The sequence below is a fragment of the Zootoca vivipara genome, chromosome 12 (assembly GCF_965207765.1).
Source record: "Zootoca vivipara chromosome 12, rZooViv2.hap1.1, whole genome shotgun sequence".
In the NCBI taxonomy this organism is placed as follows: Eukaryota; Metazoa; Chordata; class Lepidosauria; order Squamata; family Lacertidae; genus Zootoca; species Zootoca vivipara.
In genome coordinates, this window is record NC_142595.1 from 39088522 (window position 1) to 39116275 (window position 27754).

General features: G+C 43.0%; 3 protein-coding genes across 10 annotated transcripts in view; 2 read left to right on the forward strand and 1 right to left on the reverse strand.

The window, feature by feature from the left end:
- LOC118094367 (integrin alpha-X-like) overlaps positions 1-14182 on the forward strand; it is a 30915-nt gene extending 16733 nt beyond the window's left edge. For 5 of the 6 annotated variants that reach the window (XM_088655428.1, XM_088655430.1, XM_060281711.2 and 2 more), the window contains 15 exons: positions 667-824; positions 1730-1878; positions 3100-3231; positions 4101-4174; positions 4883-5024; positions 5153-5266; positions 6444-6523; positions 6779-6862; positions 7035-7113; positions 7823-7930; positions 8472-8552; positions 9818-9931; positions 10103-10195; positions 11011-11121; positions 12031-14182. In XM_088655428.1, the coding sequence (XP_088511554.1) occupies positions 667-824; positions 1730-1878; positions 3100-3231; positions 4101-4174; positions 4883-5024; positions 5153-5266; positions 6444-6523; positions 6779-6862; positions 7035-7113; positions 7823-7930; positions 8472-8552; positions 9818-9931; positions 10103-10195; positions 11011-11121; positions 12031-12165 (1654 nt within the window). In that variant the 3' untranslated portion in view covers positions 12166-14182. The remainder of the gene's footprint in view (positions 1-666; positions 825-1729; positions 1879-3099; positions 3232-4100; positions 4175-4882; positions 5025-5152; positions 5267-6443; positions 6524-6778; positions 6863-7034; positions 7114-7822; positions 7931-8471; positions 8553-9817; positions 9932-10102; positions 10196-11010; positions 11122-12030) is intronic. The other variant, XM_088655429.1, reaches the window with a different exon arrangement.
- Positions 13173-27754, reverse strand: part of LOC118094366 (integrin alpha-X-like) — a 49239-nt gene continuing 34657 nt past the window's right edge. For all 3 annotated transcript variants that reach the window (XM_035134686.3, XM_088655426.1, XM_088655427.1), the window contains 12 exons: positions 27394-27467; positions 26594-26735; positions 26372-26485; positions 26148-26227; positions 24594-24677; positions 22910-22988; positions 21592-21699; positions 20507-20593; positions 20251-20364; positions 19373-19465; positions 19094-19204; positions 13173-18833 (listed from right to left, as the gene is read on the reverse strand). In XM_035134686.3, coding sequence (XP_034990577.3) covers positions 18720-18833; positions 19094-19204; positions 19373-19465; positions 20251-20364; positions 20507-20593; positions 21592-21699; positions 22910-22988; positions 24594-24677; positions 26148-26227; positions 26372-26485; positions 26594-26735; positions 27394-27467 — 1200 coding nt within the window. In that variant the 3' untranslated portion in view covers positions 13173-18719. The remainder of the gene's footprint in view (positions 18834-19093; positions 19205-19372; positions 19466-20250; positions 20365-20506; positions 20594-21591; positions 21700-22909; positions 22989-24593; positions 24678-26147; positions 26228-26371; positions 26486-26593; positions 26736-27393; positions 27468-27754) is intronic.
- COX6A2 (cytochrome c oxidase subunit 6A2) lies at positions 14749-16867 on the forward strand. The gene is made up of 3 exons (XM_035134700.3): positions 14749-15164; positions 16202-16344; positions 16660-16867. The coding sequence occupies exons 1-3, from the start codon at positions 14834-14836 to the stop codon at positions 16750-16752; spliced, it is 567 nt and encodes a 188-aa protein (XP_034990591.3). The 5' UTR covers positions 14749-14833; the 3' UTR covers positions 16753-16867.

Genomic DNA, 27754 nt, shown 5'->3' on the forward strand with positions numbered 1-27754 from the left:
GAAAATATTCTCAAAAGTCGGGGGTCGTCTTATATGCCGGGTCGTATTTCTTATACAGCAAGTATAACCCAAACTCTATATTTACCTGGAAAAGTTGGGGGGTCGTCTTATACACCCAGTCATCTTATACACAGGAATATACGGTACACACAAAATCTATCAAATGGCAGTGCAAAAGCCGTGCAAATGGCAGTAGGAATAATAATTTTAAAAATATTATTAAATACAGCTAGATCAGGCATCCCCAAACTGCGGCCCTCCAGATGTTTTGGCCTACAACTCCCATGATCCCTAGCTAACAGGACCAGTTGTCGGGAAAGATGGGAATTGTAGTCCAAAACATCTGGAGGGCCGAAGTTTGGGGATGCCTGAGCTAGATGAATGCTGTGATTGCAGTGGGTACCAAATTCAATACCTGCAAAATTCAAAGGGTTGTTGCCAGTGCTACTCCATTGAGGTTAATGGGCATGTCTAATGCTATCCCCTAAAATTACAGTTCCCCTCAACATTATTTGGTTGGAGAACTGCATCTCAAAATTCAGAGAAGTGCTGCATTTTGAAGGATAGCTATGCTTTGCTTCCTGTACTGCTTTGGAAGGTGTGAATTAGATAAGTTGGTATTAAAATCCTAACCAAACTGAATTTTTTTCCTATCCCTACTGACAGGACACGTCCTGTTCTACATGTGTCGGTCTCCATTGAGTTCTTCCCTCCTTTAATCCCCACCTCAAACTTCCAGTGTCAGGAACAGGAATCTCTCAAGGCTGAAGCCAGCATGGCAAAAGTGTGCTTTACTGTTGCCAAAGCTATTCAGGATAAACTAGGTGAGGCCACAATGCTTGCTCTGGCATAAGCCTGTATGGGACATGGGTTGGGAAGTGGTACAGCTCTCTCTGCATAACCTGAACCATTTTGGCTAAAGTACTCTCCCTGATGTACTTATGTGTGATGGGAGTTTTTGACATGAGATGAATTCAAGCAACCCACCACATTCATCCAGAGGACTGTACCACATGCCTGTCTACACATTGAAAAGGTTAAGAGATGCCCATCTCAGGTGTGCCTTTCCTCTGTCTCAGCATAGCGTAGAATTCTAGGTCTCACCAGCCCTTGCTGGAAAGATTCAAGAAAGAGTCTGACTCTGACACCAACTCTAGGTATTCCTCACCAGCCCCACTTTCAAGGTAGCTGCTCCTTGGCCTTCACAGTCAAGTCAGTCAGTGCTGAGTCCATCCTTATCTGGATGTCCTTATCTGTATGAAGATCTAGAGTTGCCAGTGGCAGGATGGGAATCCTTGCCCTCTCCTCCCAATGGGCAGAATCTGTGCCTTTAAGACAAAAATCAATAAGTGAAGCTTTCCCCAGCATGGAGTTTTAGTGTTGGGGAAATTTTTACTGCTGACTTCCACTTGCTTTTTATATATACAGAACCTCTGTCCAAAAAGGGGGGGGGAAGCTGCATTTCTCTGTAACCTGCCCTTCCCCAGATTCCTTGACATGGGAAGAGACTTGTATCCTGTACCTTGAGTGGGCGGCTGAGTGGGAGGAGGCAGGCAGACTATGGAGGCCCTGTGGCTGCTGCTAGTGAGGGGTTGTAGCTTGCAATATTCCGAGGGCCAGATAGAGAGGCGTGGAGGGCCACATTCTGCCCTCAGGTCTGGCCTCCCAACTTCTTCCTAGTTTCTTTTCTCATGCCAACCACAACCCCCCTCTTATTTCTCTTTCTCAGGTGAAATCTCTAGTGACCTGTACTACACTTTGACCCTAGACCATGAGAGAACAAAGGTTCGAGCCACCTTCAGCTCTAAATCAGTCCTGACTACAAACATTCAGATAGGCCTTGAGAATAAATGCCAGAACCACCCAATTGAGTTGCCTGTAAGTTTGGCCTTATGCACAGCATTACTTCCCTTAGATATCTGAGGTGCAATATGCGGGGGGGGGGGGGGGTCCAGACCATCCGCTATTTTGCTACTTTGCAGGTGGGAGTTAGGTGCACCCTGGCAAATTCAAGTTGCACAGTTAAAGTGGATTTGGCACCCTTGCACAACAGACTCGCTTGTTTAAAAAAGGGTAGTAATGGGGAAATGTGATGGAAAGTGTGGAATAACACTTGTTTGATGTGACGTCATACAATCTCCCTGCAAACAAGTTGGAATGGATTATCCATAAACAACCAACATCATATAATCTTACCACAGACTTTGTGCAAACCAATGAGGATGAACGCTCAATAAACAGATTGTCTGGAGAAAGTGTCTTAAATTTGAGAGGCTCTGTCCTTCATCTCCAATCTATATGGGAATTGTGAGTGGGGAGAGCATTGTTGTACATGGGTCCTCCTGCTTTTGAGCTTCCCATAGTCATTTGATTAGCCCCTTTCAGGGCCGTCTCAAGCATGTTGGGCGCCCTGGCGCCATGGTGCGGAGATCGCTCCAGCGCCCCTGCTCCGCCCCGTTTCTTGCTGTGGCTGGTGGGCGGGCGCCCCCCTGCCAGGCCAGCGCCCTGGCGTCGTGCACCACCCAGCCTACCCCTAGAGGGCCCTGGCCCCTGTGAGAAGTTGGACTAGATGAGCCTGATACAGTAGTTCTTCTGATTCGTTTTGCCACTAGATTGGGAACAGATTGTAAATGTGGCCAAGAGCATCCTACATTCCTCATTTCTTGGCAGACTCTTATGGCTTGTATCTATTACTATATAGCCACATATCAGTGCTGTACTGGAATTGCATGTTTATTTTCTTTTGGGGAGGCACACACTTTATAAGTGTATTGCTGGTGCAGTGTTCTGCTGGCTTGCAGGAAAGCCACACAGAAATGTAAAGATTTGAGAAATCAGTTATTTTCAGTTCTGTTCCTTTTTCAGGGGGGAAAGGGCTGGTGGGGAAAGTGAAGTATTTGTAGCATCCCTTTGACTATCTCGGAAACATCTTTTTGGTTCAGAAACAATATGTAAAATAGACCTTCCCTGATATTATCATGCAGTGAAAAGAGAAAACTCACTTTTAGCATGCGGAAACTTAATTTTTGTGCAGAGTGTATGCATTCTACACTCAGTATGCATTCTAAAGAAGTCTCTTTCTGTGCTCCAATCTTTTAGATCTGCATTGAGGATACTCTGACGCCTGTCACGTTGCGACTCAATTTCAGCCTCGTAGGGAAGCCCATCGCTAATGCCCGCAAACTACAGCCCATCCTGAGCAAAGACTCAGAAAAGAACCACACAGCACTGGTGAGTAATTCAGCCCCAAGTCTTTTTATTACAAAATGAGAGCCAGCAACATTATAGCAGGATTCCTACCGGTAGTTAAGGATGGGGAAGAAATTCAGTTCTGTTTGCATTGAAAGGCAAATCTGCCTAATTCACACTTTCTGTAACAATTCATGAATGGAAACATAGTCATCCTGCAAAATTCCACACTTCTCCAGATTTTCCAGGTAGTTCTCCAGCCATGTTTTGTTTTGTTTTGTTTTTTCAAAAAAATGCAAATACTTGGGTAAAGGAAGCATAAAAATCCATTGATTTGTGAAAATAACATATAAGCCTGTGTTACATTAGGGGAAATTGTTTGCATTAATTTGTATATTAGGAAAAATTCACACTAAAATGCTGATGAGTTTTTTCACAGGGACTTTAAAAAACAAACAGGCAAACAAAGGGACTTTAAAAAACAAACAGGCAAACAGGCAAACAAACAGGAAATATGAAGAACTGAACTTTTGATTGGAAAAATGAGAATCTGAAAGACCAATTTGCATATCCCTGCTACTTGTTGAGTGAGCCCACTATATTATGGTCCTCGTGGCGCCTTCCCCCTGCTTACTGCTCCTAGGTGCCACTGACACCCTCATCTAGACAACCTTGTGGCCTTGACCTATTGTGCAACTACATATGGTTTGTCATGTGTAAATGAACAATGTAAAAGAGGTGGTGATTGTGGGGGTGAAACACAGGAGGGGGAAAGGCTTAGCTGGACCTGAGTAGAGGTCATCCATCAAGGAACTGGGTTCCATCATTAGTATTTGGAGCTTAATTCTTCTCTCTGCTAAAAATTTCTGTGCCTACAAAAGTAAAATGTTGTGACCTGCACACTTTTACAGCTCCACTTTGAGAAAAACTGTGGCACGGATGGGAAATGTGAAGACTGTTTAGAAGCCTCATTTAATTTCTCAGGGTAGGAAAATATTTGCTCTCTCTGTTTCTGTTTTGCCTCTCCATTATCTTCAACATATCTAGTTTATCTGAGCATCAGGGCTCCAAAAAAATGAAATTCTCTGTCTCATGGTTTTGTCATTGTGATAGGGATACCCCCCCAACAATTCCAGGATACACAGATCTGCCATTTCTCACCGATGAATGGGTTATTTCTCTAGTCAGTCACTGGATTTATATTCTGCCTTAACATTACCAGGTTGATTTTAACCCAACTTTCACACCCACTTTCACATTGTTCTGATCAGATTCACCTTTATGAATGCTTTCCTGTAACTGACGACCTTGTACCCAGGATTGCTCAGAAATTCTAAGAAAATAAATCAGTGCCCATGAAGTTGGATGAGATGAAGCATTTAGTATGTTTGCTAAATATTTGGTGTTTGCAAACATTAATGCATGCCCCCCAAACAAATCAGGGATGAATTCAGAATCAGTGCCATTGTTGTATAACCTCCCTACAAACAGATTGGAACTAATGTGCAAAAGAGATCAGATATAGGGGAACCACCATCACATCTTTGTGTGAGCAAAGCAGGATGAATGCTGAATCAATAGGTCATCTGGGTTTTCAGGGTCTCTAGGAGGAGTCTAAATCTCTTGGATATTTGAAAATCTCTATGTGTCTGAGACCTCTAATCCTGCACACACCCCTCTTTTCTACACACAGCCTGGACATTGTAGTTGTAGGTCTGACTGGTGAGTTCAATGTAACAGCTTTCATCCAGAATCATGGAGAAGACTCTTACAGCACCACACTGGGCTTTTTCTACCCTGCAGGGTTATCCTACCGCAAGGTTACTTTACCACAGGTGAGTGGAGCAGGAGGGATGCAGGCATGGAGAAGAGCAGGGACAGTGAGCAGGTGGAGGGATGGGGGCTGCTTGGGAATTATTGTCTTGATCCATTCATAAACGATGAATTCCCCACCCTTTCTCAGCCCAGCAGGAGGGTCGTGAGCATTAAGTGCCATTCAGTTACTGCGTCTGAAGAAGATGTCAGCAGGAACACCACCTGCAATGTCAATCACCCAATTTTCTACAGTAGAGCAAAGGTATATTATATTCTTTGAATTCATTGACACAAGATGTGTTCATAAGTGCTACCTTAGGGCTAACTGTCATATTCAGAGAAAGAAACAACAACAAAACAGGTGTCCTTCTGGAATTGTAGCATTTCAGAGGACATTGCATGATTAAATGCTCCCTCTAAGTCTAAACTCAACTGCCTGTGGAAAGTTAGCATGTTAAAGGAAAGGGTTGTTGCCTAACCACCTGTCAGCGGACAAATGCTGACTCCCTCAGCCTGAAAGCAGAGTTGAGCGCCGCACCTCATAGTCAAATTTGACTGGGCTTAACCGCCCAGGGGTTCTTTACCTTTATCTGATGCACTAGTCTATGTGCAGGGAGTTGTTTTTGTGTTCAATGTGGAAAGAATGGCCTGATTCTCTTAAAAGAGAGATTGAAATGTTATTGAAGATGATTTTAATAATTGCTCCCCCCAAAAAATAAGGGGAAAAAGAAGTATATTTAACACAATATTGCTACCCCTCCAACAAACCCTCCAACCTGCAGATCAGATCCAATAAATAAAACTTACTGCTGCTTTGCAAAAAAGTAGAGGCAAATGAAGGCCATAGAACAGCATGAGTAGTACGCCGAGTCATAGGTTCAATCTTCAGCATTATTATTATTATTATTATTATTATTATGGTGGTGGTGGTGGTGGTTATCGGTATATTCCACCTTTTATCTCCAAAGAGGTCAAGGTGCCATGCACACTTCTCCCCTTCTTGATTTATCCTCACAACAATCCTGTAAAGGTCAAATCCCCATGCTGTAGTGGATAGAGTGCTGGACTAGGACCTGAGAGACCAGAGGTCAAATCCCCACTCAGCCATGAAGCCCACTGGGCAATCACTTCTCTTCCAGCCTTATGGCTGAGTGGGGATTTGACCTCTGGTCTGTCAGGTCCTAGTCCAGCACTCTAACCACTACACCATGCTGGCAGCAGGATAGGGGAATAAATCCCCCCCTCAGAAGCTGCTGCCAGCCAGAGTAGGCAAGACTAGCCTAGATGTGTCAGTGGTCTTACTCAAAGTATTGCAGGTTCATGTGTTAAGGGCAGTCCAGGTATAGACTACCTTCTCTAAGGAAAGCCCTCCATACATATAAACCTTCACATGTAGAAATAAGAAATCATATCAGTCTCCATATGTTGGTGTATTGCAGGTTATCTTCATTGCCACATTTGACATCTCCCCAGATGCTGATCTAGGGGACACACTGCGGATCATGGCCAGTGCCAACAGGTGATGTTCACAGTTTTGCAGCTTTATGTGGCCTAATGTGGACCCCATGTTTCTTATAATGTAAAGGGCGTGTTGGGTTTGGAGGGGAGGGAGAGGAGTGTGAAACAGATCTGGCTGCATTGTGACAGAGCAGTGGTACTCAATGTAGTACATGATGGAAACACTAATGTATGAAGCAGAGCATGATGGAATAGTGCATGATGTTAAAGCCCTTAAACAAAAAACTAACATATCTGTTCTCTTCCACTTGCTCAGTGACAACGGTGGAAACATCACCAAGGAAATGGTTCACGAAGCGGAGTTGCCTGTCAAATATGCTGTGTATATCATTGTCACAGCGTAAGTAACTATGGATGTTTCAGGGGTAAAGCAGTGCTTGTAGAGTGCCCTCTCACAGAGCTAACCCTGATTCCTAGTCACAAGGATGTTACCTCTGAGATCTCACTTTCCCATCACCATCCTAGCCCGGTCCCCTTTCTCACAGATGTTCATTTCTCTTTCATCTTCACAGCATTGAGGAGTCAACCAAGTACATTAACTTCACAGCTGGCCAAGAGGATGCAAGCAAGAATGTGGAACATCGATATGAGGTGAAGGGCAAAGGGGATGGCAAAGGGTGGCTGGTGGTTGGCAGGAAGAGGAAAATGGTACAGGCAAGGAGAGGATAATAAAGGAATGATGGGCAAGAATGAGGTCTCAACAAACGCTTTAAAAGTGAGGTTACTTGAAGCCAGGATTTCTGTAGACTTATATTAGTTTTATATTTGTTTAGCTTGCCATAAGAATCCAGGGCATTGTAGTTTGAAGTGCTTCTGGTCTGTCCCTTTTTTGAGTGAAATTCAGTCATATACTGGAAAATTCAAGTTGCTTAATGAAAGTTGATTTGGGGTTCTTGTGCAACAAACCTGCTCCATCCCCAAATCAGACTTTGTGCAAACCAGTCAGGATGAATGCTCAATAAACAGATTACCTGGAAATGACTTTGGTTGGGGTACTGAGAATTCACTCTGGAGAAGCTGCTTGGAAAAGGGCACTGGGCCCTCCCCCCTGTTGGCCATATGTTTAATTAGTTTTCTAACACCTAATTAAGCTTTAACCCCACTCCCAAACTAATTTGGGACTGGATCTGTTGTGGTCCATGGGTTGACCCAAGGTGCCTGTGCCTGATGGGGCCATAGGGAGAACTGGGGGGAGCTGGGCACTGCCCAGGTTTCAGATGGTACTGAGTGGGGTGGAAGAAGATACCCAGGACCCATGATGTGTTCTGTCTGCCATGAACAGTGTCTATTTCACTTTCAGGTGAAAAATCTCCGTCAACGAAATGTCCCCATCTCTGTGACATTTCAGATCCCTGTAAAACTGAAAGGGATCGAGGTGTGGAATGTGTCTCAGGTTGTCTCTTCCCAGGTATAATTTTCTGCTCATTCTCTAACCACCCCAATGTGTACTGTAACCCCAATCTCTAACAAAGTGCCTCTGCTCATCTATTTATCTTGTTGGGGAAATAGGAACCACAGATTAAAAGCATGCCATATCCTACTCCCAGCCTGCCAGATGTGGGTTTGGCTTGAACCTAGGACCTCCAAGAAGGAAGGTTGATTAAACCAGGGGTCCCCAAACTAAGGCCCAGGGGATGTGGCCCAATCACCTTCTAAATCCAGCCTGCAGATGGTCCGTGAATCAGCATGTTTTTACATGAGTAGAATGTGTCCTTTTATTTAAAATGCATCTCAGGGTTATTTGTGGGGCCTGCCTGGTGTTTTTACATGAGTAGAATGTGTCCTTTTATTTAAAATAATTCTCTGGGTTATTTGTGGGGCATAAGAATTCGTTCATTTTTCTTCTTCAAAATATAGTCCGGCCTCCCACAAGGTCTGAGGGACTGTGGACTGGCCCCCTGCCAAAAACGTTTGCTGAACCCTGATTTAAACTGTCTCTTTTCCCACAGTCTCAGTTTGCCAAGTGTGTCTTGGAGAGAGAAAGTGCTGGCACCAAAGATTTCCCAGTGACAAAGGACCTCCCCCTTCTGGTGAGTTTAGCATACTGCAGCCTCTCTCCAGGATCACCTACATCCCTTGTACTGTATGTAAAGGAACACAAGAAGAGCCCTGCCAGATCAGATCACTGGCCCCTTCAATCCAGCATCCTGTTCTCAAAGTAGAATGCCTGTGGAAAGCCCAAAAGCAGGACCTGAAGCTCCTAGCTATCTAGAGCTAGTGTGATGTTGTGTTTAGATGTGTTTGACTAGGGAAGTCTGGGTTCAGATCCTCACTCAGCCATGAAACTTTCTGAATGATCTTGGGCCAGCTACTCTCTCTCAGTCTAACCTGCCTCACAGAACTGTTGGGATGATAACAGGAGTGGGGAGTCAACTCCTTGGAGGAAGAATGGGATTAAAGAAGCATATTATAATAACAGCAGAGACCATCCTCTGAACCACTGGTTCCCAACAGGTGGTCCGCGAGCTATGCCAGAGGGGACCGCAAGATGCTATTAGAATAAAAAATATCTTAAATTTATTTCGTATGATAACAGATTTTTTTGTTTTTGCCACTTCCTGCATGAGCAGAGTCTAGCGCAAAACTAGAATTAGATAGAGGCAGTAGTTTTGCTGTATGCCGTTAGGTGGCGCTTTACAAACACTACTGTTTTGCAAAGAGGCAGCGTGCGCATTCTACTAACGCTCACCTCCCCAAGATACTTTGCGCGCGTCGGCTTCATTTGTGCGCTACTGCGCAGGTACCCTGTCGCGCGCTGCCTCTTTGCAAAACAGTAGTGTTTGTAAACAAAGCGGTGTTTTTCGCGGAAGCTACAGTTCGCGTGGTAGTTAAAAATGGACCGTTGGTTAAAAAGTGGTTCATTAAAACGACAAAGGCCTACAGATGAAGAGGAGGATAATGCATTTGATGTTCAAGCAAGTAAGTCAGTGACTCTCGAACCGGTCTTGTCAGTGTCCATTGAACCTAAATCGTCGGCGTCCCTTGAACCTAACCCTTCCAAGATCAGTGTTAAGCTTACTGGAAAAATTAGATTAGGAATTAGGAATTAGATTTAGGATTAGGAATTAATGGGGGTCCTTGTCACAATAGCGGCTCGATGAGGGGTCCTCGAGAAAATTTTGTTGGGAACCCCTGCTCTGAACTATGGTGGCTAGAAACTTCTTTAATCAAAAGAAAGTAGATGTTTTCAGGATGTTGAATTGCCATGATGCATGCTGACTGAAGATATCTCTGCTCAGCAGTGAGTTTTCCCTTTGGCCTTGCTCACTCCAGCTTATCTTTCCACCTTCCCCAGGACTGCTCTGTAGCCTCCTGCAAGATAATCCGTTGTGACATTTTGTCACTGAAGACAAGGGAACCGCTGGAATTCAGGATCAAGGGGGATGTCGGTTTCCAGTGGGCATCTCAGGTATAGAGGTTGCCACTGATGGGTATTATATTGAGGGTTTTTAAAAAAACAAAAACAAAACAAAAACTTTTTGTGACCTGCAAAATGTTAATTTGCTCTGCTAGTCAGCAACTTGTCAGTACCTGACAAGGGATTCCCCTCTCTCAGAAGGAATTGATCTCTCTTCCCCAGATCCAGCAGAAGAAAGTTGTCTTGGTGAGCATGGCACAGATTTCCTATGATGAGAAAAAATACACACAGAAGGAAGGCTTTGCACAGGCCCAGGTAATGGGGGGAGGGGCAGTGGTGCACTTAGTTGATTTTAGGACTCCCTCAGATAACCTGCTTATTCATCATTCTGATTTGCTTGCACAAAGCTTATGCAGTGGTTAGGCACTGAACATTTGAGAGTTAGACCAGGCATCCCCAAACTGCGGCCCTCCAGATGTTTTGGCCTACAACTCCCATGATCCCTAGCTAACAGGACCAGTGGTCAGGGGTGATGGGAATTGTAGTCCAAAACATCTGGAGGGCCAAAGTTTGGGGATACCTGAGTTAGACAGTGGTTTTACTGAACATTTGTGATATGGCAAGTATTCATTCTGTATTAATCGTGCTTTGCTTTTGGAGTGCTTACGCATCTTCCCAGTAATCAGTTGTTTGCCCAACACATTCCAATGCAGTTCCCCATCACTTGCCAAACCACAAAACGTCCAGTATTTTTTTTGAAGTGGATTTGTTGCAACAAAACCCTTTAATCCACTTCTGTTGTGCAAACCTTACATTTTGGTATGCGTTTCAATCCCTCCTGCAAAATACTGGCAGTCTTTATGTGCCTTTAGACTCTGAACTATAAGGATATGATGCTGCTTTCAGGGCAGGGGGAGCACCAGCATCACCCAGTGCTTATAGCTGGGGTCTAAACTCCTGGGTTTTCTGTCAGAGATGTCTACCCTTGGACTAAGGGAGGGAGGGAGCAAGAGCAGAAAACTGGCAGCTGGACCTCTGGCCTCCCACTCCCCCCCCCCCAGCACTTGGGTTAGAGGATGACATCAGGATGGCTTGGTTAGTCTGGCTCTGTTCACTTTCTTCCCACCCAGGTGCAGACCATGGTGGAACGAATAGAAGTCTACAACTATCTGCCTGCGATCATTGGCAGTGCCATTGCTGGGCTTGTCCTTCTCGCTGTCATTGCTGCAGTCCTCTACAAGGTGAGGCAGAGTTGCAGGGGGAGTCTAATGAGAAGCGAAGGAGGGCTTGATCCAGATGTGGGGAGGATTTGTAAGGCTTCTGAATTTGGTCTGTGAGGCCATTTTCAGCAAGCCACACCCACCTGACATATGATGTCAGGTTCACATATGTGTCATATTTATTTGTTTATACTGTAATTTCATTTTAAAAAATTGAGGTTGTTTACAATGTGTGTGTGTATGTACACACACTTTTTAAAAAGAAAAAAAGGAAAACCACAGGTCATCAACTAACTTTTACAGAATATGTTTTTCTTAATTGTCTGCATAAGCCTGCTGGCAAAGAAAAGTATTCCGCAAATCTTTAAAGATTAATATAGAAGGTGCCTATCAAATTTCTATTGGAAGTTCATTCCATAGGGCTGGGCTGATGACACTACTCAATTTAACACTGAATCAAGTGAGCCTCAGCAGCTTGGGGGACAATCAACAATGTGGCAACCAGCAATGTGGCACCCACAGGCATCTACAGAAGCCTTCCCTACTTCCAACATGGTCTGCTATGCCTGCCCCCACTGAAATTAGGCTTAAAAGCAGCAGTTTAGTATAGCCAATAGAGTAGATTGTGGTGTGTGTGTGCAGCCCATGACAATTTCTTTCATTTGTAAAGGTCCCAAAAGGCTGGCGATGCCTGCATTTCTGTTTGTGAAGTGACAACAGAAAGGATGTGCTTCTTGAGCATGTTCAGAGTGCTTTCCTCTCTTCAGTGGGGTAATCCTAGGTTGGTAGGAGGCAAATGGCTTCTGCTACAATCAAAGGGTGTGATTTCCATGCCACAATCTCAAAAATAAAGCACTATATTTCTAGAAGAGTGAAATGTAACATTATTCTTCTCTTTCACTTGCTCCCTGCTCCTTTCTTTCTTTCTAGGTTGGGTTCTTCAAGCGCCAATATAAGCAGATGCTTACTGAGGCTGGGGCTAGTGACGAAGCCGCAGATCCCACCTCACAACCCACCCCTCAAGACCTAGACACCTCTCCTCCCAGCAAAGACACTGTCTACTAATAAACCTCCTGTTCCTCTGCGCCTTTTCAATATCTGGGGAAGGTAACCCTCAAAAGCCCATTTTAAGGACATAAGAAGAGCCTTCCAGGACCTGACCAAATGTCTAGTTTCCCACAGTGGTCAACCAGATGCTTCTAAGACAAACAGGTCTTGGAGGCAATAGATTTTCCCCCATTGTTGCTCCCTAGTGACTGGGATTCAGAGCATCCATTGCAGCTCTTTGATAGCCTTATTTTCTGTGAATCCTCCCCCTCCTTTAAAAGACATCTAAGCTCTTGACCATCATCATGTATTGTGACATTTCTCCTTAACCAGAGAGATTCTCCTTTTACCCCTTCAGCCGACCGGATATAAAAAAGGACCACAGTATTACAGTTTATCCCCAGCACAATGTGCCACGTTTTCTAGCACGAATTTACATCTAATTCTGTAGGCTGATAGTAGAGTTGGAAGGCGACTTCAATTGTGCTGCAAAAATGCCACTGAGGATATCAAACTAGGATTCTCTCAAACAATTTTTGGTCCAAAACCTATTGAAGGGAAGTAATGGAGTCTTCAGTGTCCTTGGTAGCACTTTTTCATTTAGGCAGTACAAATGAAAGCAGTGGTTGTATCTGAAGCTGAGAAATATTATGCTGGTACTGTGGGTTTTCGAGGGGAAAACTAAGAGATAGTGGTGTGGACAACTAGAGCTGAGGGAGAAATTTGGTTTGGTTTCCTGTTTCATGTGAACCTAACTAATTCACAGTTTCTGAAACCATGCATGAATCACAGCACAGGTAGCCTTCAAAATTTGCCCTTCCCCGAACTTTGTGATGCAGTCTTCTGACTAAAAAAGTGTGGATTATAGGAAAGCATGTATAAAATGCATATAGTAATTAAATAATATGTAAAATATATGGGGAAACTGCTTGCAAAAATGTATAGTAGGGGAAATTTGGATTAAAATGCTGATGAATTTCCATGAGGACTGTCTTTTAAAAAAATACTGCAAAGTGATATGGAAGTGTAGCAAATTTAACAATTTGAATTTTATTGTTTTTGTGTACAATTGTTGTAAACAACTCTATTTTTTATAAATAGCAGTATCAAATTATTTTTATAAGTAAAAAAGAAGAAACTGAAGAAAAACCAAAATTGACAGATTTGTCAACCCCTAGAGACAACCTTACACAAAATGGAAGCATTCAGCAGTGTGAAAAAGAGAAATGCATCTCAAAATACTAAAATAAGGTAATTAATAACTGATTTGAAGAAACAACAAACTTGGAAAAGCACCCCCTCCCCATTATTTCCAGTTTTATTAAACTCTAGCCCACAGAAGTTTATGTTATAAATGTGTTAGTCTTCAAGATGCCACACACTCTTGTTTCTGTTGCAACAGACTAACCTGAGGATATTGCCATGGGACTATACTACAAGGTTGTAGAGAAATATTTTTCAAAGATGGTAGAAAGGATGCTTGTTTTTATTGGCTCCATGTGTTTCAGCTCAAATGCCTTCCTTCCTTCCTTTTTTAAAGGTTACACTTAAAACAAAAAGTTGGCTACTTTAAAATGTTCATTTATTTAGATGAATTATCCAGTGGTTTTATGGTGGAATCTAGTTTTACAGTACAGTAGTTGTGTTCTTGTGACCATTTCCAGAAGAGTGTCACTTGTTAAAGAGTGAGGATAGCCGCCCAGAGTGGCTGGGGGAACCCGGCCAGATGGGCGGGGTATAAATAATAAATAACAAATTATTATTATTATTATTATTATTATTATTATTATTATCATCATCAGAGCTTGGGTGGTGGAGTACAGTGGGGTGTGTGAGCTGGTGCCTTGGTAGCAGGAGGGCATTCTTTGGAACTGGGTGGGTTGTGGATGAGTTGCCATCATGCAGGGATGTCACTGCATGTTTGTCATGTGCTGGCTAGATGCAGAGGAGTGGTGGGAGGCCATTGGGAAGAGTTGCTGTAATCACTGGGTCTGAGCTGTTTTGGTTTCTTTGAATAAAGTGTTACCTTCACTAATCCCAGGTGTTTTACTGCTGACCTGCTCTGAACTCCAGCTCCTGGCAATGTTGCACCTTTGCATCTCATGATGTCACATAGCTGTGTAATATGCACTGGATCTGACTGCCAATACTTGATGCTCTTTACTGATGTAGAAGTCACATAGTTGGCAGTAAGAGAGATCTGAAGGCAGGAATAGGATAAGTCTGGGTTCTTAAAGGTTTAGAAAAAGGGAGAGCTAGGCTCTGATGGTCAACTAAAAGCAAAGCATGGTAGGAAAACAAATCTGTCAAAGGAGCAGAAACATAAAAGCGAGGGAGCCCATGCTCAATCAGCCTAGATGGAAGTAACAGTGTTTGGGGAAACATGTCAGAATTCTGCAAAAAATGTCATATTATCTCAAACATCAAATTTCAATTTGATATAAAACTTAAGTTAATTTTCAGCACATACTTTGTCATATGTTACTTACAATGTGTCCTAGTAGCTCCATTCTTATCTTATTAATACAACTAGAGTATTCCGTGCTAAACACCCTCTGAAGACTGGGCATTCTGTATTTGCTTTGAGTATAGCTATAAATAGACCCCAGGAATCCAAGGGTGGGGAGAAGAGGTTGGTTGGTTCCTGGGCCTCAAGCCAAGGGTATTGAGACCTTGGTCTTTAAACATGTGTTGGTTGACGGCCTTCCTGGATAATATTCAAGTTGGGCTATGTTTGTCTCTCAGATTGATTGGCCAAGCATGGTCAGATGGGCATAACTGTCAGGTCTGGCAAAGGGGAAGAGAGGGCTGTGGTGTAGGGAGTGTGCAGGAAGGCCTTAAACAGGAAAGTGAAGAGACACCAACCAGCACGACGAGGAGAGACCTCTCTTGTCGACAACCTTGGACATCCTTGGCTTCACACATGATTCCCTGGTGGAGGGCCACACGACTGGTGGCGCAGGGACGAAATCTTGCCACAGCAGCTGCTAGTGGGCACCATGGTGATGGGTCAGGTGGTAAGTGAATTCAGTAAGAGACAAGGCCAATAGCATAAATGATTACTGAAAAAAATGTTGAGCAGCACCACTGTTCTTAGGTCATGATTGCTACCTATTTATTCTTTCTTTACCTTAATGGTTCAGGGGAAAGTGTACGCTTTTAAAAATTAATTTTAAGAAACTTTATTTTAACTTGGGGAACATAAATGATGCCTGAGATTTAATTTGCTCCTTGCTTCCACTTGCCTGTCCCTTGCCCAATTTTTTGTTTCAAAAGACCTTTGCTTCCTTTAATAATCTGTTATTGGGACACTATGAAAGGTATTATGTATAAGTATATGCCTTTTGGAATGGGGTCCCTATGAGGTTTGGAGAAGTGTCTGTCCTAGGAAGCTAAGTACCGTGTTTCTCATATTATAAGACACGTCTTATATTTATTTTTTCCTCAAAAAAACACACTATGGCTTATTTTCAAGGGATGTCTTATTTTTTTCCTCCTCCTCATGCCGTGACCGGCATTGCTGCTGCGCCTATCACTATGTCTTATTTTCGGGGTATGGCTTATATTCCTTAAATGCTTAAAAATCCTGCTATGGCTTATTTTATGGGTATGTCTTAAAATATGAGAAACAGGGTACATATTAAAGTGACGGCTTCTTCCACTATCCAGTTCTATAAGTGCCCCTTTCTCTACACCCCCACCCCCCAGCCAATTAACTGAAATGTACGGTTTCCCTCTGGGTTTGTGCTCTTGGAAAGATGCCAGTGTTTTGGTATCTGATCTGTTTTCCACAAAATAAGGACAGCAGTGAAATGGACCTTGAGAATGACCTTATTTGTCTGTTAGAGGGCACTGTGCAACAGCAGATCATAGAGTAGGTACTGGGCAGAGGGTACTTGCCCCTGAGAATCAAAATGTGCCAGTGGCTCAGGATAACACAAGGAGGCACTGTGTTGCTCCAAGGAAGTGGATGCCACAACACCACACCAATGCCACCTGCTGCAGTTTATACTCTGCATTTGGGATTATCCTGTCTCTCCTATTTGTGATGCAGTGCGAACATGGAAAATCTTGTCCTTTGTGGTGGCACTTCCTGGAGTGGGTGTCTGCATGTTGAATGTCTACCTGCAACAAGCAAATCACCCACATGAACCACCTGAGTTCATTCCATATCAACACCTGCGCCTCCGAACAAAGGTAAGAATTAAGCAAGAGAGTTCTGATAATGTATTAGGGAGCATCATTTTCCAAAACAGGTCAAGCTATGTGGCTTGGGATATTGATACTCAAAGGACACCATGTGAATTATTGTTTAGTCTTTTAAAATGTCAGCTGAGTTTGATTTTTTAATTGTCTGCTATTTTACATCATACTATACTAGCTGCTTTAAAAATATCATTGTAATGATTGTCTTAATTATATTAAGGGGTATGCAATTTAAAAAATAAATAGATGGAAGGGGGGTACTGGCAATCTAGCCCTCAGTTTTCTTTCTCTCTCCTTCTTTTTCAGCCTTTCCCCTGGGGTGATGGAAATCACAGCTTCTTTCATAACCCTCACACCAACCCACTGCCAACAGGTTATGAAGGAGGCAGCCACCACTGAACCACTGCCATTCTCTCTTACGGGGGACAGGGAGGGATATACCCCTGTATAACTTTATTACTGCTTTGAGACAGGCTTCCAGGGATAATAAAATCACATTTTGATGGATGAAGCACTTTCTTGGTATTTCAAATTGTATTGTATTGGAGGCAGTTTGGGGGAATGTGGTGTGTGTGTGTTGTTCTTCTGCCATATTTTCAGGGAGGGAAAAGGGGTCAGCTGGGAAACAATTGATGCCTAGTGCATTAGCTGATAGCTTTCACCCAGGGCTGCTGAGGTTAGCCTAGAGATGTTCAGCCCCACGCCCAAAGAAGTCCTGATAGCCAATTAACAGTGAAAAATCTGTCAGGATTGCACCTGATCTTACTTGCATTGCCATGCTTCCTATGTTTACAGTTACTAAAGACCTGGATGACTTCATGTGTATTTTGCTCAAATTTGCATCATGTAATTTTTTTTTTAATGTTGATAGTTATAAATTTATATCCACATACCAAGTCCAAGATACAGCATAACTGTGAATTAAAGAAACAACCACGAGACTTCTTCAGGCAGCAACTGTTTGCACAGCAGATTAAGCTGCAGAAGGAACAATCTGATACATTATCTCCAGTGCTGGAACATGGTCCCCAGGCAGAAAAATCCAACATTTCACCTAAAAGCATTTAATTTAAATGCTGTGCCTGAGATATTAAAACCCAGGGCCAGGATTGATTTATAAGTGCATTTGCAGATATTTGCCCCCCCCCCTTTTTTTCTTCCATGATCCATTTATTCAAAACCTCTCCACTTTCTTTTTGCAAAAGCTGGGAGAAATTGGGGATAGAGATAGTTATATCTGGAGTACAAGGGCAGGGACCAGTGAATAATTGCTATGGAAGATTGAGAAGGAACTGTGCAAGACACTTATGCCTCACCCCTTGACCACATAAATTTGGTTCAGTCTCCCTTCTAACAGCTAAGATGCTGCTGCTCACATTCTTTTCAGTCTGCTACATTTATAAGGACAATAACATTTTACCACATGTGTATTGCTGGATGTGCTACAAAAATAAGGCAATCTTTCTCACACTTCTGCAACATATGACTGAACTTCACCAGCCCATAGACACAGGGATTAGAAGCCATGATCCCTAGCTTTCAAAGCCATGATAGGCATATTTTCCTGCATAAAAAGCACTTTTATGTAGGAGTGTGTGTATGTCAGGAGTGGGGAACCTGTGGTCCTCCACCTGGCGTTAGACTCCAACTCCCATCATCCCTGTCAATTGAGCATGCTGGCTGATGGGAGGGAACAGCTAGAGGACCACAAGTTGCCAATTCCTGGTACAGGCATTTCTCCACTTATGCATGTTTGACTTGCGCATGAACATGTGAAGCATTGGGAAAGAATTAAATAAGTTAATCTAAACTGCAAAAAATGTGTGAACAGGGCAAAAATGGCACAAAAAGAACAGAAAAACTGCAAAAATAGCACGAAAATAGTGGGGAAATGGCTAGTAATTCCATAAGCCCTTGCACTGATCTTTGAGGCCTTGGAGAATTGGAGTTTGAGAAAGGAGGTTTGGAGGGAGCAATTTTGGTGGCTTTTTAGTGGAGTTCAGCTTTTTAGATGTAGTTCCCCACTACACATGGTTTCACGTATATGCATGGTACCTGGGAATGTAGCCCCATGTAAGTGGGGAGACCCCTGTATAGGTTATCACCTGTAACGATGTCACATGTACATATTTATCTGTGTGCACACATAAATACCCCCCAACATACCTCAGCATGTGAGCAACTGTGATACATGTGACGGTCATTTTCTACCATCAAAGTTCTTTCTATTTAAGGAAACTGCAATCTATGAAGCAGACCTCAGTTACCGGTTTGTTCTGGAGCAATTATCTCATCTTGTTCAGTCCATTTGATTATTGTGGGCATACTATAAGACACCCTATAGAAGGCATGGGTTGTGGGCTTGGCTATCCTTTAGTAGCAGCAGAACTGGGGCCAGCACCACTGTCTTGTGGGGATCCCGCCACCTCACCATCTCCTGCCTCTATCATCTGTTTGTACTGTCGTTTGAAGAAGCCAACCTGGAAAGAAGAGAGCGACAAACACACAGAGAGAAAATTCAGATGAAGGGTTTGCTTATCCTGGGAGTAATGGGTAAATGGTAAATGGCACCAGAAGCGTCAGTGAAACAAGTATAGACCGACCACGTTTGTACACTGGGCACCCCCACTTAGGTGTGGCAGCTTTCTGCCCCAGCCACCTCCCTACTTTGTTTGATGTGAGCAAAAGTTGTTCCCAAAGGCCCTCCCTTATAAGGATGCTTCTAAATTTCAGTTCTCACCTTGTAAAGAACAGCAGCAATCAGGGCAAGAAGAATGAGTCCCCCCACGCTGCTGCCAATAATAATAGGAAGGTAGTTGTAAGGCTCCAGGAATTCCACCACAGTATTCGCCTACAGGGTAAGAGGGGGAAAACTGAGAGGGAGAACCCAGTGACGTCATGCACTGGTAGCCTGGAATGCTGACTCCTTCCCAGCTCCTAATCCTAGACAACATCTGGAGATGTCCAGGCTCCTAGCTATGGCCTATGGACAGTGTGTCTCCTTTTGACCCATTATTACCTTACTCTGTGGGAGGCCCTCTTTCTGGGTATATATTTTCTCATCGTAAGAAATCCTTGCTGAGCTCACCAGGGTCACTTTCTTCTGCTGGGTCTGAAAGACAGAGACAAACCCTCTCAGAGGTGGGAAAGGTACTCACCTGAAAGATTTCACCAATAAGGGAGCCAAAAGGAGTAACTGGCTCTTTACAAAAAAAAAAGTTCCTTTGTTGGTATAGAGATGTAACTGACTGTGAGCATATCTACTATACAGCAACTTATATTATTTGTATAACGTATTGTCGTAAAGGTAAAGGTAAAGGTAAAGGGGGCCCTGACCATCAGGTCCAGTCGTGTCCGATTCTGGGGTTGCGGCGCTCATCTCACTCTATAGGCCGAGAGAGCTGACGTTTGTCCGAAGACAGCTTCCAGGTCATGTGGCCAGCATGACAAAGCTGCTTCTGGCGAACCAGAGCAGCGCACAGAAACTCCTTTTACCTTCCCACCGGAGCGGTCCCTATTTATCTACTTGCACTTTGATGTGCTTTCGAACTGCTAGGTGGGCAGGAGCTGGGACCGAGCAACGGGAGCTCACCCCATTGCAGGGATTCGAACTGCCGACCTTCTGATCAGCAAGCCTTAGACTCTGTGGTTTAACCCACAGCGCCACCTGGGTCCCTACGTATTGTCATAGGGTTTCCCAAAGAATCCTAGGAACTGTCATCCGGTGAGGGTTCTGTTGAGAAGTCTGGTTGCCACTGAAGAAGAGTTCCTGGGGTTCATAGAATGGTTGCACCCAAAGATGCAGCTGGTTCTGGGTGTGTCGCACAGAAGCAAGTTAACATCTTACATGACTTTCCCACCCCTGCACCAATAAAGCCTCAGCAGTGGCCTTCATACCTGGGAGACCCATTGGAATCCCATCTTCCCCTTGATGCTGAACTCCAGTGGTTGCTTCTGCTCCAGGGATGGAATATTGCACCGGATTGTTTTACAGGCGGCCACAGAGCAGTCCTAGAAGGAGGTGCAAGGATATCCTCAGATAAAGTGCTGATGCTGAGTATAGCTACCCCTTGACCTAAAGGGATCCCCAGAGCCACCCAGTCCAGCTGCTTCTGAAATAAGGAAGCTAACTTTACAGTGGGGATGTACTCACCAGAATGGAATTCTTTCTTAGTTGTGCCACAAAATCTTTCGACCCTGGGGTCTCTCCTTCAGGGGCACACTGAGCTAGGTGGTTCATCTAGGGAAAGGGAAAGCAAATTTCATATATGTAAGGAGCTATGTATAGCCATCACAGGAGCCTTTCACTTGTAATTTATGTATTTCCACATTGTTTGTCTAAACAAGTATGCTAGTTCAAGGCTCAGGGCACATGCAGAATATCTCTTAACACAGGTTAGGTAGCATGGTTCAACTATAATGAGAATGACAGTGAGAAGAGGGGTGCTAAACAGCAATGGAAGTCTGGTACTGTTCATGCTTATGGGTAGAGGGCAGATTTTAATTCTTTTGTTGTGATCATGTAGGGATCATGTAGCAGGTAGGGAAGAACATAAAACTTGCTCTCATGGATCAGATTAAAGGAACAACAGGTCCAGCAATGGCCAGTCAGGTACTTTTAGGAAACTCACAAGTAGACCCTGATGGAACCAGACATCCACTGTTGTTTGTCCCAGCACCTGTTAGTCAGCAACACTGCCTCTGAACCTGGAAGATCCATTCTCCACTCATGACCAGCAGCCATTGATAGGGCTATCCTCCATAATTTTGTCTAATTTGCCTCTCTTTACTTATAGAATAGCCTGGAGAGGCTCTCAAAATGGCTTTTAAAAGATTCTCAGATTGAATCTCACTCAAATCTAGCACAGGAACTGAATACAGTAGGCAGGACTGAAACTGGGAGGGGCTTCATCCATACAAAAGGAACTTGCTAAATGAGCCCTGCCTCTAGAACAGGGATAAGGAGATGGCCCACTCTGGATATACACTCCTCTATCGAAAGAGAGCCATAAGTTAATGTGGTGTGTGTGTGTGTGTGTGTGTGTGTGTGTGTGTGTGTGTGTGTAGGGGTATTTTCTTTGTCCCCCTTGAATTTCCAGCTAATCACTTTTATTGGATAACCCAAGTTCTAGTATTTTGAAGGTTGAAAAATTTCTGGTTGTATACTATTGCTACACTAGTACTTAATTCAGTCCTATTAACCAAAAATAAATAATATTTGGTCTCAGAAGGATATACCTCAGGAAGGATGTCCGCTGATGCATTCCACACCCATGTCCCATTCAGTTGCACAGGGAACTGAAACGTGATTGAGACAGGAACCTTCCGTGTATATGTGTTCTTCACCTAAACAAGAAGATCTTGTATAAATGTGACAGGAGCCCAGCAATCAGCCCATTGCTGTCACTATCCAAGATATATTTCCCCCATAAGGATGGAAGAGAAATTCAATTCAATATGCATTTAAGGTCAAATCTACCTAAGATAACAACAACAACAACAACAACAACAACAACAACAACAACAACAACAACAATTTTATTATTTATACCCTGCCCATCTGGCTGGGGAAACTCTGGGCAGCTTGCAGTACATATAAAAACATAGTAAAACCTCAAACATTAAAAAACATTTGTACTTTCTGAAACAATGTGCAAAATGAAGCACAGTCATCCTTTGAAATGCACACTTCTCCAAATTTTGGGTTGCAGTTCTTCAGCCAAATGCATGTACAATACTAGGGTAAAGCGTGCACACACACACACACACACACACAGAGAGAGAGAGAGAGAGAGAGAATAATGTACCAAAATTCATTTTATTCAGGAAGATTGCTTTGCAAAAATGTGTAAATTAGGTAAAATGGTATACGGCATGTATATTGGGAGAAATTTGCATTAAAATGCTGGTGAATTTTCATGAGAACATGTTTTTTTAATTACAGATAGGTAGCTGTGTTGGTCTGACGTAGTCGAAACAAAATAAAAAAATTCCTTAGAGACCAACTTATTGCTGCTGGAAGGAATTCTTTTATTATTATTTTTTAAGCAAATTGATGTGGAAATGCAGAGAACTGAACTTAAGACTGGAATTTTGAGAAACTGATAGAAACCAAATGTTTTCTATCATATTTTCCCATCCCCATCTTACAAATGATTGCTGTACTGCCAAGCCCTTCTCACCTACTATATGGCTCAAGCAGTGGCAGCCTTGGGGCCAGGATAGCAGATGTACAAGGTGGGTGAGTGCTCTTTCCCTCTTTTTAAACTTTTAAACCAAGGAGCTTGTTTTGTGCTGCTTGCACCCACCCACCCACCATGCCTCTTCTTTCTGCCTACATTTCCCAGAACAGCTTCAGAGCAACATAATACAAGATGATATCCGGCAAGAGGGATGCAGCCAACCACACTCCCCAGAGTGGCTCCAGTATGACGTATTGTGTTGTGCTGCTCTGAAGCCCTTAGCTGAAGGTCTGGATTTATTCCCTAAACCTGATCCACAGAAATTTTGCTTTTTTTCAAATTCTTAATTCCACAATGCTCCACAAACCCCTCACCTCATAGCGATGTTCCACAGTCTGATTTCCGTCTTCCTGGCCAGCAGAAAAATTGACATACTTGGTTGACTCATCAACACTGGAAGAAAAGAAGTGAGGGTCTGAGAAAAATCACTATGTAATAAAGCAATCAGTCTGGGTTTGACTAATACATTCCAATGGCTTTTTGGAAGATAAAAGCATTGCACTGCTGTGGCAATTTAGATGGGGTCAATATTTTCTAGCAGCCAATGCCATTCATTTTAGCATGTCCCCCTGGAATGAGTATATTCTGATTAAACCAAGAAAAGTGAATAAGTGATTGATTGATATCAGCTATGCTGATATCACATTTGAAGGTGACTCGGAAACTACAACTGGTAATCCAGAATGCAGCAGCTAGACTAGTGACTGGTGAGTGACTGCCAGGATCATATAACACCAGTCCTAAATGATTTTCATTGTCTCCCAGTGTGTTTCAGAGCACAATTCAAAATGTTGGTGCTGACCTTTAAAGCCCTAAATGGTCTCAGCCCAGTATACTCCACCCCCATCATTCAGCCCGGACACTGAGTTCCTTCTCCAAGGGTCTTCTGCTGGTTCCCTCACTGTGAGAAACGAAGTTACAGGGAACCAGACAGAGGGCCTTCTTGGTAATGGAACACCCTCTGCTCAGATGTCAAGGAGATAAAGATCCACATAACTTTTAGAAAACATCTGAAGGCAGCCCTGTATCGGGAAGTTTTTTAATGTTTGATGTTTTATCATGTTTCAATGTATGCTGTAAGCTGATCAGAGTGGCTGGGGAAACTCAGCCATATGGGTGGGGTATAAATAATAAATTATTTAAATTATTTTTATGATGCACATCTACCTGAAAGGAAGCCCTGTTGAATTCAGTGGGACTTGCAAGTAGACATACTTAGTATCACACTGCAAGGCAATAGCCAGCAAACAAAAATTGGCCAGTTATATGCAAAATGGGGGTTATCCAATAAATCAGAAGTGGCAAATTCCAAAAGATTCAAATTCATTAAACTTGAATTCATCCGAAATAATTCATTAAACAGAAGAAAATGAGGAAGCTGAAAATTCAATATGCATTGGAATAGAAATTGATTTCTAAATATATGTGGAAATATCACCAGATGGATCCTAATTACTTTGTTAGGGATTAATACAAAAGGATTGCAAGAAGACCACTATTTTACCCTTCACCAAAGTATCTAAACCAGTACAGAAAATGTGCAGCTTCTTGGGGAGACAGAAGGCGTAGGCGTGTATGAGGTCAGTGCTGCTATCAGACTGAGTAATAGTAGTAGTAATAGTATTGGTTCCCTATCTCTGCTTTATTGGCTTATGAGATGAGTTATCTGCTGAAGTTGAAATCTTTTGAAAGCCAGTCAAGTCCTGGAAAACCAGCAAATGCTGTTTCATCTAGGTCTTTCAACTCCTGATTCAAAAAGGGGGTGGGTTCCATTTAGTGGCTGAAATTATAGAGCCACTGTGAAACACAGACCCATGATAATTAGGAAAGGATATATGGCTGGAATTTCTTGTTTGTACAGAAGGATCATTATTCTAAGGCACCAGCCCTAAGAAAAACAGTGGTTGTGCAAACAAGCCTTCTGACAGTCAATAGTAAGTTGAGAAGGGCAGCTGGGTGGTGGGCTGGGATGCTCCCAGAATATCTGCAGTCACATACGCGTTAACAAAGACAAATACTGCATATTTGACAAGCAGCTTCGCTTGGTGAATCATGTCCGGAGTTACAGGGCCATTGTTGTCACTAGAAAAGAGAGAGAGAGAGGCAGAGTGAAGTCTGGAACATTTATCATGTATGCCACTGCCCCATCATACACTGCTACATGCACTGTGGTTCTACAACATTAGGGCTTGGCGAATGTGTTCATTTTGCTTTCATTTCATCTCTTTTTCATTTTGAAGTTCAGCTCTCCACATCAGTCTGTGTTTTTTTTAAAGAGACCCCATGAAAATTCACCAGTATCTGGGTCCAAACTCCTATTATTCACATTTATATATGTAATTCTGAATGATATACACATTTTTGCAAGGTGTATTTTGCCTAATATTTATATTTTTCCTAATCTAATACATTTTTGTATGCTATTTTCACTAACCTATTTGTATGCACACTTTAGCTTAGCATATGCATTTTTGTCAGCATTCCATGACTGGAGAACTGCAACAGATGTCAAAGATGGAAAAAACTACCAGACTTTTAGAAGACATCTGAAGGCAGCCCTTCTCAGGGAGGCTTTTAATGTTTAATAGATTACTGTGTTTTATTTTTCTGCTGGAAGCCACCCAGAATGGCTGGGGAAACCCAGCCAGATGGGCGGGGTATAAATAATAAATTATTATTATTATTATTATTATTATTATTATTATTATTATTATTATTATTATTCCAAAATTCAGAAAAGTACAGATTTTAAAGGGTGCCTGTGTTTTGGTTTCCATACTGTTTGGGGAATATGGTGGTGAATCAGGTAGATTTGCTTGCAAATGTGATGTGGGTCAAATTTCTCCCCACTGCCTGTTAGAATGTATTAGGGATACTCATGGCCTGATTTGTATTTCCTAGACTAATATGCAAATTGGAATGTAGTTATCCTCTAGTTTTTATGTTTCTCAGAATGTTGCAATGCAATTCTTAGCTCAAAAGTGTGGCATATAAAAATGCATTTCTAAATGCACACAATATGTGCATTTGCAGAAATTATACATATACAGTACAAGTAATGCAAGTTGCTGTATAGTTGTTGTTTTTTATCACATGGAAATGAAAAAGAATCAGATGTCAAAGAAATAAACAAATATATGACATTTAGAAGACATCTGAAGGCAGCCCCCCTGTTTAGGGAAGTTTTTAATGACTGATGTTTCAATGCATTTTTAACCTTCTGTTGGAAGCCACCCAGAATGGCTGGAGAAACCCAGCCAGATGGGTGAGGTAGAAATAATAAATTATTATTACTTATTATTATTATTATTACTACTTATGAATGAACAGTCTCTGAGTGCCAGAACACACCATGATTATACATTTAATGCTGCAAATCTTATGTGACTGTAAGCTTCATTTAACTCAATGGGACTTACTTCTGATTAGAATTTATTGGGATTGCATTACAAACCAGTTTGAATGTGGCCTAGCCATCATGACAAATGAAGTGAAACTGATTCAAGCTGGTCAAATAGGAACAGCTCGCAAGCCAGGCACACCAAACCTTACCTGCCAGCTGTGGCATTGATCTGTACTTCTCTCCCCAGATCTGCATTCTGGGAGACGGAAAAGGTGGCAATGAAAATAGCCTGCAACAGATGATGACACAATAAATGAGTGAGAGGGCAGCCAGGTGTTATTTGGGGAGAGGGGAGGAGTCTACTCTGTTAGAGTAGAGATCCTAACCAGATGACCACAGTTCCCTGGTCCACTGGCTTACAGAAGGACTTTACCTCAGCCCCACTCCGGAAGATGGGGTGGTTGATGTTACAGGTGGTGTTCCTCATGAGGTCATCCTCTGCCGAAGGGGTAGAAGGACATTTAATAGCCACATTTCTCCTGTTGGACTGCAGTGGGAGGGACCAGATTGGGGAATTGGTTGAGATAGTGAGCAACAAACATTTAGGCCAGCCCCAATCCCCTGTTGCCAAACTGTCGCCTTTTGCCTCTTATACCTTCAATAGTGAGAGCCTGCGGTAGGACAGTGCGGAAGGGTAGAAGAAGGTCACAGTGGTGCCATAGGAATCCTCCCCATCATTCCGGATGGAGACCGTAGCATTGAGCTCAGGGGTCAGGCCCACCACCAGAGTGTCCAGGCTGAAGGGAAAAAAGAAGAGAGTCTCTTCTAAGCTTAAGAAAGTAAGAAGACCCTGCTATATCAGGCCAAGGGCTCATCCAGACCAGAATCCAATTTTCACAGTGGCAAACCAGATACCTGTAGGAAGTCCACAAGCGGGACCTGAGTGCAATAGTGACTTGTCACTCTTCCCACTTGTGATTCTCTGCAACTGGGATTGAGAAGCATATGACCTTTGACAGTGGAGGCAGATCATAGCCTTCCAGGGTAGTAGCTGCTAATAGCCTTATCCTAAGACAATATGTTTTAGGGCTCAATCCTGCCTGGAAGTCATTACCTCCATTGTGGAGACCCTGACCCAGCCCACAGAAGCTCAGGGGGGTGGGGAGGGAACATTCTCTACATGCCCATCCTCCTTTGTTGCTACATTATTGTTACTACATTTATTATTATGTGTTTCAGAGATGAGCCTTGGAAATCGAAGTGTATTCTGCATCTTGGCTCTAATTAAGCCTTGAAGAAAGGAAATTATGGGGGGAGGCTAAGAGATGAGACCTAGCATTCTACCCTGCAATGCTCTAACACTGAAGTCATGAGCACCTGAAATGCACCAGGTTCAGTGAGTCTGGGTAAATTGCAGCAGAGTAGGGTGACATGAAGAAGAAAAACATACATTACCCTGAGAAATTGAAGGAGGTTTTTAACTGGTCTTTACAGACTCCATCTGCACCACAATTCTTTTGAAAGTGTAGCTGTGAAAAGAAGAAGGGTGGGGTACAGACATGGGCATAGTCAAGGGAGGGCGGGGGGCAGCTGCCCCCTAGGTCAAATAAAACAATATAAATGCTTAACTTAACTGACCAATCACATCGGTTCTGTCCCCCTAAAAAAAGTCCTGTCCCCCCAACAAAAGTCCTGCCCCTCACAACAAAATTCCTGGCTATGCCATGGGTACAAACATTGTCAGCATTTGAGGATGGGTGAAGCTAGTAACATTTTGTTGTCTAGAGTTGAAATGTGAAAATGTTTTCACATTCCC